The sequence below is a fragment of the Pieris rapae genome, chromosome 15 (genome assembly GCF_905147795.1).
Source record: "Pieris rapae chromosome 15, ilPieRapa1.1, whole genome shotgun sequence".
Taxonomy (NCBI): Eukaryota; Metazoa; Arthropoda; class Insecta; order Lepidoptera; family Pieridae; genus Pieris; species Pieris rapae.
The window spans coordinates 3,068,797-3,080,645 of record NC_059523.1 but is presented as its reverse complement, the minus strand read 5'-3'; the positions used below and the strand labels follow the sequence as shown (position 1 = coordinate 3,080,645).

At 31.5% G+C, this 11,849-nt stretch overlaps 2 protein-coding genes across 3 annotated transcripts; both read left to right on the top strand.

Annotated features, from left to right (window-relative positions):
• Window positions 1-3,040: 3,040 nt before the first annotated feature.
• On the top strand, window positions 3,041-5,667 carry LOC123689835. The gene is made up of 6 exons (XM_045631512.1): window positions 3,041-3,144; window positions 3,303-3,394; window positions 3,576-3,662; window positions 4,022-4,163; window positions 5,549-5,598; window positions 5,663-5,667. The coding sequence occupies exons 1-6, from the start codon at window positions 3,137-3,139 to the stop codon at window positions 5,665-5,667; spliced, it is 384 nt and encodes a 127-aa protein (XP_045487468.1). The 5' UTR covers window positions 3,041-3,136.
• Window positions 5,666-11,587, top strand: LOC110997944. 2 transcript variants are annotated; one of them, XM_022266339.2, is made up of 15 exons: window positions 5,666-5,687; window positions 6,061-6,130; window positions 6,337-6,394; window positions 6,947-6,980; window positions 7,311-7,386; window positions 7,876-7,931; window positions 8,277-8,325; window positions 8,658-8,710; window positions 8,920-8,986; window positions 9,361-9,416; window positions 9,673-9,736; window positions 9,986-10,027; window positions 10,345-10,425; window positions 10,776-10,836; window positions 11,499-11,587. In XM_022266339.2, the coding sequence occupies exons 1-15, from the start codon at window positions 5,669-5,671 to the stop codon at window positions 11,520-11,522; spliced, it is 810 nt and encodes a 269-aa protein (XP_022122031.2). In that variant the 5' UTR covers window positions 5,666-5,668; the 3' UTR covers window positions 11,523-11,587. The 2 variants fall into 2 exon arrangements, with proteins under 2 accessions (XP_022122031.2, XP_022122030.2); XM_022266338.2 differs by having other exon boundaries at window positions 10,776-10,846.
• The last annotated feature ends 262 nt before the right edge of the window (window positions 11,588-11,849 follow it).

Genomic DNA, 11,849 nt, shown 5'->3' with positions numbered 1-11,849 from the left:
AAATTCTGATGAGAAATTCACTAAAAATATCTTATCTCATAATAGTGGGGTCACGTTGGTATATCATTAATATACTTAAATGAATCAGCCTTCATGGGGCATTCTTATACATTTAAGGGCCAGTAAATTTTAATGTGTGATAAATATAGAATAAATATTCCTAGAATATGATGCTCAAAAATATGTTCCACTAAACAGGGCATTTGTGGCAATAAATAGTTATAGTTTATTAATATATAAATAAGTATACAATATATGTATAGTTTTATATATATAACGAATGGTTGAGTGTAGAAATTGTTTCAACCACAGAAAATCTTATTTAATAAGAAAATTTAACGCCTGTTAAGTTTTAAATGTTTATTAGTATAAGTTTAGCTTAGTTAATTCTTTCATGTACAACTTTTCTAAGTCTCAAATTCAATTTCAAGGCAATGACAAATTTAAACCTTTTCGTCCAGAATGACAGAAAAACGCATTGGATTTTGACGTTTTCATTTTTAGTCTATGGTATTTTTTGTAACCTTTACTAAATGGGTTAAGAACCGTTAAATGTCAATTATAACGTTATACTCATGTGCTCGAGAATGCCTTGGCGGCCTATAAATAATTATATTTTCTTGAAGGAATTTCAGTCCTTAGTTATGTTTTTCATACTTTAAATAAGTTGTACATTAGTATTAATATAGATAAGTAATGGGTAAAGTGGGGGCCAGTATTTTTGTTAATATATTATTAGTTGATAAAAACGCCTATAATAGCTATTTTTACACATTTATTATAATTAATTCAGAACTTTAAATAAGTTCATATATAAATAGTAATCTATAGAATGAAATGGTAACTCCTTTCATAGATTCAAGATGACCACAGTGTTTGACATAAAAAAAAATGAATGTAAATTTCTTTTCATACAATTAAATTATATATTCTGCACACGATTTAGTAGTATGTAATTAAAAAAACAGGTGATTTTCATGATATATTAAAAATTTAAACATTGCGAGGGGTCAGTAGAGATTAAATGATATTTTAAACCTCCTAAATGTTAAAATGTTTATTTATGTACATTATTTACATGCACCTACAAAAATTATTTAATTTTTGATCTCAATTCGGTATACCTTCTCTAAAACGATCTCGGACAGATAAAGTATTAATTTATCTAAATTTCTATGTGATTTAAATTCTTATTAATAAGTAAGTATAGTTTTTAATTAGTTAAGTATAAATAGTTTCGAGCATTTTGCCGGCCAGTAAAGTTTTAAGTTTTTTGTACCTTTTCTAGTGTAATTTAATGCAAGGCATTATATGTACTTAACGGAGAGTTATTTTTTTTACTCAATTACAACCCAGACAATATTGTAATTAAATTACAGTACTTAGTTGAGATATTTATCTTTTATTTTGATTTAAAATAGGTATGTTTTATTTATCGTTTATTTGAGTTTTTTACCGTCTGGGTTTGTATTTTTTCTTCTTGTGTGAGATTTTTTTTGTATGTCACTCCAATAGTGTTAGTGAAACTTAAGTTTAAGTTTTTCACAATGCTCAATGTTCTCGCTGTAACGGTGCTGTTGCCTTAATTAAATGAATTATATTTTTAAATGTTTATTTTATTATACCCCTACAATATTTTATATCAAACCTGCGGAAAATTAAAGTGGCAAAATCTAGTTGACGTTTGTTTGAATGTTTGTGTAAATTTGTAATATCTACTATTTATACTTCGTAAAGTACTCCAAAGAGTTACTAAAGTTTCTAAGGTCTTGTGGGTAAGCGTATGCTTTAGACCGCTTGCGTTGTTCGGTACCCGATTTTTTCGAAATTGGCTGGGCCAAAAACTTATCTGGAACTGTATAGAAATCACACAATGTATGGCAATCAAGTCTTACACTAATTTACCAAAAACATTAAAAGATCTTCCGACTAGAGGTCTAAATTACTGACTTAACGTACGCTTTTTGGAAAAAAATAAATTTATTAAATGATTATTTGCGTGAAACATTTTAATTATAATGTGCCTCCGGAAAACATACAGCATTGTATAATGAAGACGCAATGTATACTTAGCCATGAAGTGCGATACATACCGAGTGAAATAGTTCCTCTTAAATACAATAATTGGCGCGTGAATCACCTCAACTTGATACTTATCTTTACCATCTAGGACGATGTCATTTCCACAGTAGACATAGAGTCTTCACCAGGAAGAACTTCCTACAATGTTGTATGTTTTCCTTCTTGGCACTTAATATCGGTTTTATGTAAACCCGTCATATTGATGTGCCGGAAAACATACAGCATTGTATAATGAAGACGTGTTTGTTATGTGCTGCTGAAAGTTTAAATTACAGTATAGAACACGACTTTAGTTATAAGCGTTATTGTTAACATAATTATTTACATGCCAATATCCTTAATCAAAACATGAGTACAATTATTATTCTTGCTTAAGGTATAAATATATATTTTTTTTTTCTCTGCGGTAATTTGCAATCAGCCCTAAGGCTATAAAGGAATTTGTTCTGTGGTGCTGTCATTAGAAGCATCTACTCATCTTCTGCCTAGAGCTACCGCCGGTCTTCTAGCTCAAGAATATGGTGACGTTTTAATCGACTCACATATTGTCTAATGGTGAGTTGGCTAGCAAGTTCGTTCGGATGACAGCTTGACCGCTCTTTGTATTTAGCTGCCAGTCTCCGGATTTCCTCTTTGATAGTTCTCATTTTTAGGTGTTCGTGAACTTCGTTGTTGGTTATGTACCATGGTACTGTGGTCCAAGGTTGTTGGTATTTACCGGTAGCTGATCTCTGGTATTAGGTACATTAAATGCAAACTCTCCAAAATAAACGTACTGTACGCAAAAAAATTACTTCAGCTTCTAACAGAATAAATATTTTTTGCTTAGTTAGAGTTTGTAATTTGAGTTTAATAGATTATTATAATAATTTGTGACTGACGGAAACAATGTATATGCAATTCTATGGTGATATCTGGTTACATTTTTACCTCATGTACAAAAAAAAACTGTTTGTCACTGGCTGTCAAATAAGTATTAAAATAAATTCAAAGTGCAAAAATGTGAGCTGAGATACTTAGAAATAGCAAAAAAATATGTAAAAATAAGAAAAACATGATGGCGTAAGTATTAATTATTTAGATACTTCAATGGGACATGTATCTATTTCATTGATTTCTTCTAGTGATCGCTTAATGGCGATCACGTTAGATACATCTTGCCAATAGCGGTCATGGTTTGACCAACTTATTATTTTTCATCGAAAAATAAACTGTTTTAGTTGCGAGGTGTGTGAACATTGCAACTCTTCTATAAACGGTCGTGCCGCCATCTATCAAGGCTGTAGTTATCACGAAAAATGCAGGAAATGCTGTAAGTCAAAATTTTTATACTCAACCGTTTCGATACGAAATCTTGAATAGTTAAGTTCAAAATTCGCGGTTAAATTTATATTTGTAAAACCGGTTCTGATATCACATAAATTATAGATAGACATTCTGCTAATAATGTGTAGGTATTTTTCATCTAAATATCTGATATCCGTTTTATATAGATGTCTGCAGTGAAACCGATCTGCATGGTGCAGAGGTGTTTAGAGGTGTCATATTTTGCTCTAGCTGCTCAAAGAGGATATTTCAAGGTATTCATCATTTAGTATGATTCAAAATTTCCAAAAACTGTTTTTTTATTCCATATATACTTGAACAACATACAACCTATAAGTAAATACAAATTACATGTACCAGGGACCTTACTTGTATGGGAATAAATACGTATATGAATCAAGATTATCACAATCCACCAGAAGTGAATAAATTACAAATTAATAATCTGCCTGCGACTGGAAACCCATAATCCCAGATCTCTTTAAGAAATAGCCTTCTCACTCTAGTCCCTCATAGTAAGCCTTCCAACAGGAGACAATTGTCGAATAAGTTTTAAAAAATATTAATGGACTACTCAAAAAACTTAAAAGAATATTCCTTAATCATGTTTCAGGTTGCTACTCAGCAAGAAAATCTAAGAACAAACCTAGAAGAAAATCGAGACCTATCAAAAGACGACGACACGAAAACGTCATTGAGATTGCCAGGCGACATATTAACGAAAGTCGGAGTGATTCTGACTATGAGGAATATAGGTTAAACGGACCTATATTTTTGTTTTAAGAGCTGTGTTGGCCGTTTGCTAGCATTGGCGTATCCTTGCGATTTGATTCCGGTGTACATTGAATACTTGCACTTATCGCAAGGAAAACATCGTGAGGAATGCCAAAAAGTCGATCGTATGTTAGAAACCGAACGCTGATCTATTTTGGTTGGTGACCTGTTAACTACTGGTGTCCTTTTATAGGCACCAGCCTCTCACAAAGACTGTCAATACCTGTAAAATGAGAACCTGTAAAATGCAGTATTGTGAAGAGGCATATAAACTTTAATATTATTAGTTCCTATTGGAAAAATTGACCACGAAACTTCTAAAAATCTGAGGCTGTAGCCATAGGTTTCTGTTCCTTTTAAACAGCATTTTTCATGAATGCACTCATAATGGTAGTAGCGAGATGTTTTAATAAACTGAATTTTCATTTAGCCGTTGATAAAATAACTACACGACTTAAGAATTCGAATGATTTCTGTAGGTGACTAAATTAGCTGTTAACGTTATATCGTTGATACATGAATAAATTGTTCTGAAAAGAACAGTTTATACGTTTTCTTTATGATACAAGTGTGTTCTGAAAAGAACAGTTTTGTACGTTTTCGTAAGATACGAATGTGTTCTGAAAAGAACAGTTTTGCCAGCGTTATCGCATAGGCTACAAGGATATCGAAGTGATCTCAGGAGAACACATCCGAACGCTTCAGCCGCTACGCGCAGAAAAGGGTCATATTTTTGCCGCGCAACGCTCTTGTTGAAACACGAGTCAAGTAGCGAAAGATCCCTTTCGTCCACACCCTGCACGTATTGGCTGAACGTTTTAACACAACATGTTATTACTACATTTAAGCATAGGCTAAGTTTTCTATACAAATGTACCTAGTTTTGTAAAATAATATACATTCATATACATTCAGTTCCATCTTTACCTCTTCTCTACAGGTTATTAGGGCGTTTTATTTATCGCAACCAAACGTTCCTAAATTTCTTTGAAGCAGCAGTTTCTGAACTCGTATTTACGATGAAGTTTTCTTAGACAATGTAGTGAAAGACTTTCCAATCACACCAGTGGCGCTACAACCTTTTTAACCTCGAATATTTGTTATGATGTTTTCTATGGCCGCAAGCACGATTATTCAAGTAAAAAGTCCAATTGTTAGCAACGGGATTCGAACTTAGCCAGCTAACACTGCCCTGTTTAAATATGACTATGATTTTATTAAAAAGTAAAAATACCTATTAAAGTCAAGGACCCACAAGTCCAATTCATTTATGAAGATATATTTATAAGACATTTTTTAAAATACTCTCCTAATCATGTAAATTATTGTATATTCTTCTACGTAATTTATATTCAATTATTTTTAGCAAGTCAACGAAGACAACAACACAACCAAATGTACAAAATAAACAAGTAAGTCTGTATTATTAAAATAATTATTATAAATTATACATCTCTAATGCCATTCAATCTTATTGCAGAATAATATGAAAAAGAACAGTGCTGGTAAGTATCTATCTATAGTATACATATATACTAGTTATGCATATGCTCTAAGCCTAGCAAAACAGTTCTACAAATAGACTTCGATCATATAATAGAATTTTAATGTTAAACTTGTAATTTAATGTTATAACAAAATGAATGTACCAAACAAATGAAATAATCAATTAGATTTATATTATATTATACACATTCACGAGCCGAATATAGTTATGAACAACTAGTAACATTTTGCTACAAATTCCGATTGTTTGTGGCATTCATTATTTATTTTATTAAGTAATAATTACACTATTAATTAAAATAAATCAGTAGACCTTAAATTTAAGAACAAAATTATAGAATTAGGAATCTTATAAGGTAATTATTGTTTTAGAAATTGGAACAACAACGGACGTCACTCAGGAATTATTAAAACAAATGCATTACCCGACCTTAGAGAAAGAGTATGGATTTTCCTTATCATTTATATAATATGTATTAATTTATATATTTTACAACTTTAAAAAGGCCAAAGTTAACAAATTGCCGTGAATTAACTTCAATATTTTGTAGAGGTTGTCGTCAGTTTTTTATTATATAATAATAGTATTTTTTTTATATTCACAATTTATTCCTTATGATTTAATAAATAACACATACTGTTTTATAGGGAGCAAGTCGCAACATCCGTGAAGCCGAAAAAGTCTAGAAACAAAGAACGAAATCGTGTAAGTCAATGAGTCCAATAAAATATAGTATTTCACGTAAAATCATTGACATAATCGTACATTTTCTTCACATAAATATCAATTTATATAGAATTGTTCGATATACTGCACTGTCTCAAAGGCCGGCAACGCTCTTGTCAGTCTACTGGCAATGTGAGTGTCCATGGACGGCGTTATCACGTATCATCAGATAAACTTCCTGCCCGTTTGCCCCGTGTTATAAACATTACAAGCTTTGCAGTGTATGTTTTTGTCTTCTATTTGAATTGTTTGTTTATAAGTGAAAGAGAGACCCAGTGGTGTAGCTACCTTGTTTGGCAGCCGGTAGTTGGAAGATGGTTAGGAAGTTGGTGGTGTCACCCCATCCAAAGTAAAAAGCAATAAATTGTATATGATAAAGGACATGGATACTTTTTTTAACGCCCGAAGATTTATCGATAAACACCTTCTTCCATTCTATAAAAAAATGGCGCTGTTGTGGGATTTTCACACTTATATACTAATTTATGTTGTATTTGCAACTAAACTTTTATATTAAATTATTATTTTTAGAATAAGAAGATTTGCAGCGATCTACGAATTGCAGGTCAATATTTTGTTCTAATCCTTGGAAAAACTATAATTTTTCTTACATTTTTAGCAGTTATTGGACAAGTTTTTAGACAACACTATCATTTCAAAATAAATATATTTATAGAACATTAGCAATTTCTTTAAAAAAAAGTTATACTATATGTATGTTGTTTTTTTGTATTAATGGAGTTTAATTATATTTTTTAGTATTTTTAACAGACCTCGAAAGTGGAGGTTCGCATTTTTTAAATGCTTGATACATTATAGTATATACATATATGTTAAATTGTAATAGATAATTTTAATAGGTATAATTTCATAAAACTATTTATTTTATTTTTAGAACTTGGAGCCTCTACGGAGATCGCACACATGGCGTTGAGACAACGGTCAGCTGTTCCTATAATTATCAAATCAGAGTTAGTTTCGCAATAGCAATATAATAAACGTTTTAGTTATGTCGTTTTTGCCATATTTAATTGGGGTATTGAGCGCCTATAAGTCCACGTAGGCATATAAATAATATTGTCTTAGTTTGTATTTATGCTTTATATACAGCCAAATTCTAATTGAAGGGACTACTCATATTTGGTCGTAAAAACCGGTAGTCGTTAGAGCCAATGACGTTATTAAGCAAATAATATAATAGATTTCAGCCGGGCCATTTGATTTTGGCCAATGTTACCGATATGTTCTAATTGATGTCGTCGTTTTGACTTCCTTTAAAACTGTAATCATATTCTTGCGACATCATAAACAGTATGATGGCATCGTACCCTAACTAAAACCTTTGGGCGCCTTGGTACGGTCAGGCAGTGACTTGAGAATACACTAAGTTGCAGGAATAGTACAACATCTTTCCTCTACAATATGGTTATATAATAAATAGGATCCTTTTTCTGTTCTAGGTCCCACATGAAAAGAAGCGAATCCAAGAGTCTATGCTTACTTGAACGAGACTCAGGTACCAAAATTTACTCCTCATCACTCCCAATCGTGATTGATCCCGGCTTAACCTTTGTTACTATTTCTGAAATTGGCGCTACTGATTCTGAATGAACAATATATTGTTTACAAAAACTTCTGATACCTATTGGAACCTGCAGTGTACTGGCAAAGAATTTCTACGTCTACACTGGCTTATCTAAAACTGCCAACTTGCTCATCAGGTGTCAATTTACTAAATGTTAAAACATACTTTCTAATGCATAAATATCTCGTTCTCGTGATACAAATTATTCTGTCTAAAACTGAAATATATTTTCATTTACAATTAAAAAAATCAAATTAATCTTGACTTATTCCATAGGTCCAACAATAACTGAGTCTGATTATAGTTCGAAAAACATGCAAAATATGTGAGTATACTTCCCAAGATTTTATATATTTCAACTTATACAAATCAAATCAAGGAACCAAAATCTGATGTGACAAACCGAACCATCGATCATCATTCTACTTCATACGATTCGTTCACGGGAATGAGAACTGACAAAAGTTATATTATTTCTTCGTGTCTATAGAAGTTAGTTAATTTTTTTAAGTATTTTTATTAATTCTAATAAATTTCTTACGTTTTTTTAAATTCATTATGGATTCATATAGATTTGGGGTCACTGTTAGGACAGGCTTGTGTTTATAAATAAAAATAAAATTGTCTCCAACTTACGTATATATTTTGTTTCTCCAGACCTTGGCTGGACCGCCGTTTTGGGAGCATTTTAAAAATCCCTTATATTTATTGTAAGTAAATACTTTACTATTACTTTCTAGTTTACATTACAATACTTTACATACATTGTAAACTACCACACCTTTGCTGACATAAAATATCACTAGCGGTTCTACCACCTTGGTATTTGAAAAACTAAATTTAAATACTTAAAACTAAAGTCTAAGAGACATATGTCTCTTAAATACTTACTAGTATTAAAAACCTGAATATTTGACAGTCAGAAAAAATATCTTGGATCGAAGTTCTCTGGTGAGCATGCTGATGTCCAGCGATAGAAAGTCCAGGTATAACCAAAAACACTAATTGCATTATTCACGAGTAAGTAGAGCAGTGGTAGCCCAGTTGGTAGCGCAATTAGGATTATGTTTTACCTTAGGGTCCTTCAAGAAAAGTACCTATGCTTACCAATACTTAAAAGGCCGGCAACGCATTCGCGAGCCCTCTTGCATTGCGAGTGTCCATGGTATCACTTAAAATCAGGTGAACCTCCTGCCCGTTTGCCCCCTGTTCTATAAAAAAAACTTAAAAACATTCTCCATATCGCGAAAACAAAGAAAAAAAAACATTGAATAAGATTTTGAATTATTATGCTTATGTGGTAAAACATTTACAAATAGTTGACTACAGTAATTTATTTCACATTTGTTTTCTTTTTTAGTCGTTTGTTTACGAAACTCAAAACAATATTTAATGAAGAAATCACCAGGCATCAAAGTGAGTATCTCTGAATTATACTAAAATAATGTACGTCGTTTCTTTTACTATACCCGTGTGTATGAAATCCAAATTGTGTATTGCAAAATGAAAGAAAGAGTGATATGATTCGCGTGTTTCTTAAGATATAGTATCACGAACGAATCGCGCCATTTTGTTTCACATTTGATAATCCATGTATTGTTTGAAACAGTTCGTAACTTAGCTAATATTTACCATGATCATCCTGTAATTGTTAGTGTAATGTTTCTTTCAGAGCGCGGTTTAAAGAAATTGTTTTCGACGATAAATAGAAAAAGTATTCCGTATAAATTAGGCTGGTAAGAATGTTTTACATTTATTTTCAAAATTTAATTTATATTGTTATGCAAAAATTCAACTTTTTACATATAGATACTAATTTTCAATTTGGTACCAGTAATATGATGTTCTAATTTCTTTTTTTATAAACGAAAAAATAATATATAAATGGATATATTATTTTTTGTTTATGTTAATATTATTTTTTATTCATTTATTATTTTTTTGTTTTTTGACACGCTTAACCGAATCGTTTGGACTTTTTACAGGTTGTCTGCTAAGAAAGCCTCACCACGAAAATTAAGATATAGGTAGACTATTTAATCTATTTATATTATATTTTTTATATTGCGGATAACAGTTTTGACTAATATAAAAGTAAATGTATTATGTATATAACAGTATAACTCGACGTTTCGAGTATTTTTCAGCAATCGTGGTCCGCAAGATGCATCACTGAAAGTCACTCACTGACTGAGTCTATTAAAATGTTGCCATATTAACGCCATCTATTGTAATCTATTATTATTTCTAATATCTTCTTTTACAAAAATTACTAATTTTAAACCTTATTTCATTTGTAAATGAGATGATCCAGGTAATATTCCAATCATTTTTTTTCATACAGATGCAAGCACTACAAGAAATCTCATAGCTACCGTTGTATGCGTGCGCAGGCGATGCGTTTGGCTGGACCAACTGCTAGCGAGTACGTTGCATAGACTATGCATAAACAAGAAGTTGACAGACGCTTTAGATTAAATATAGTTGCTGCCAACACCGAATTTGAATCAGCTAAATACTTTTTATCTAATCATTATATACAGTTTAATTAATATCGCTACGGAAGTGGCCTCCGATTACATCTGACTATTGCCAGTTTCCTTGCAAGGCCTGAAGCTGTGTTAAAATTCAGGAGAAGGGACTTTGATTTGATATACCTACGAAAGTACGTAGACGTATACGTCATACGCGCTAAGTCTTGTTTCTGTATCACGGAGTGTCGCGTCTGACGCTAAGACGGTTCGCACATACACTATACACTATTTATGGTTTCAGATTGCGATCTTACCGCTCGAAGATAAAAAAAGTACTTCCTAAAAGTGCGCTAAATCGTGTGGTAAGCTATAGTAAGTAATTTCTTCTAGATCCTAGTCTCATTATAAAGGTGCGAGAGGAAGAGAAATCTCTGTTCATAAATTACTTTTCATTAGTCGTGAATATATATACTTATTAGTAATACTATTTAATTTGCTGTAAACATTTATATAACATCACTCAAAAATGCTCAAATTTATGATTTTTATACGAAATACCGTGTATATCCCCAAATCGTTTTAATTACTTTAATATTAAAATCGTTTTAAACTTAAATTATGACCTACTATTTATTTATCCATAGTTTTTTTACGAAATGTTTGACTATGATACATATTATGTAGCATGAACTGTATGTATTTTTTCATTTGATTTTTTTTTCTCTTTTTTATATGTAATTAAATATATAAAGATATTTAATACAATACTTAAGGTGCTGTAACTTTTTTTAGGCTTTCTGTATGTGTTCCGTCATCATAACCAATAGGCAAGAAGGTGATTAACCTTCTGTGTGTGTTACACAACGAGGCCGTACAAGCGAGTATTAAATGGGCACATAGACAGTAAGTCCATTGGTGCACAGCCGAGGATCGAACCTACACCCCAGGAATGAAAATCCCTGGTTAAAACTACCAGGTGTATTAACTTACTATGATACTTTGTAATAAAAAAATGTAATTTCAGATCGTCACTACGAAACAATGTTGATGATGCAAGCTGGGAACTTAAATCCACGTAGAACCGCTAATAGACCCATTAAAATATAAAACGGGAAAATATATGTTTGGAAATATTTTGTCTTTTTGTATTATTGTTTTTATTATTCCATATATAGTTATAGTATAAGTCGACGAGTGATCTAGATTATATACTGTGCAGCTTGTTGCGAGTATATAGTCCACGGTATCCACCTCCTTTTTAGACTTATGTAAAATAAATGTTTTGAAGGCTATATTGAATAGTCTCATTTAATGATGATACTCCAACGGACCCAATGGGAGTTGAGTTTTTATAATGAACTCGATAAATACGCAT

Bases quoted from the DNA above. Each gene is read 5' to 3' on its own strand.
- LOC123689835 (XM_045631512.1), top strand. The intron at 3,395-3,575 runs GTAAGTCAAAAT...CGTTTTATATAG, and splicing joins CGAAAAATGCAGGAAATGCT to ATGTCTGCAGTGAAACCGAT. The intron at 3,663-4,021 runs GTATTCATCATT...ATCATGTTTCAG, and splicing joins CTCAAAGAGGATATTTCAAG to GTTGCTACTCAGCAAGAAAA.
- LOC110997944 (XM_022266338.2), top strand. The intron at 8,711-8,919 runs GTAAGTAAATAC...AATATTTGACAG, and splicing joins AAAAATCCCTTATATTTATT to TCAGAAAAAATATCTTGGAT. The intron at 10,847-11,498 runs GTAAGTAATTTC...ATGTAATTTCAG, and splicing joins AAATCGTGTGGTAAGCTATA to ATCGTCACTACGAAACAATG.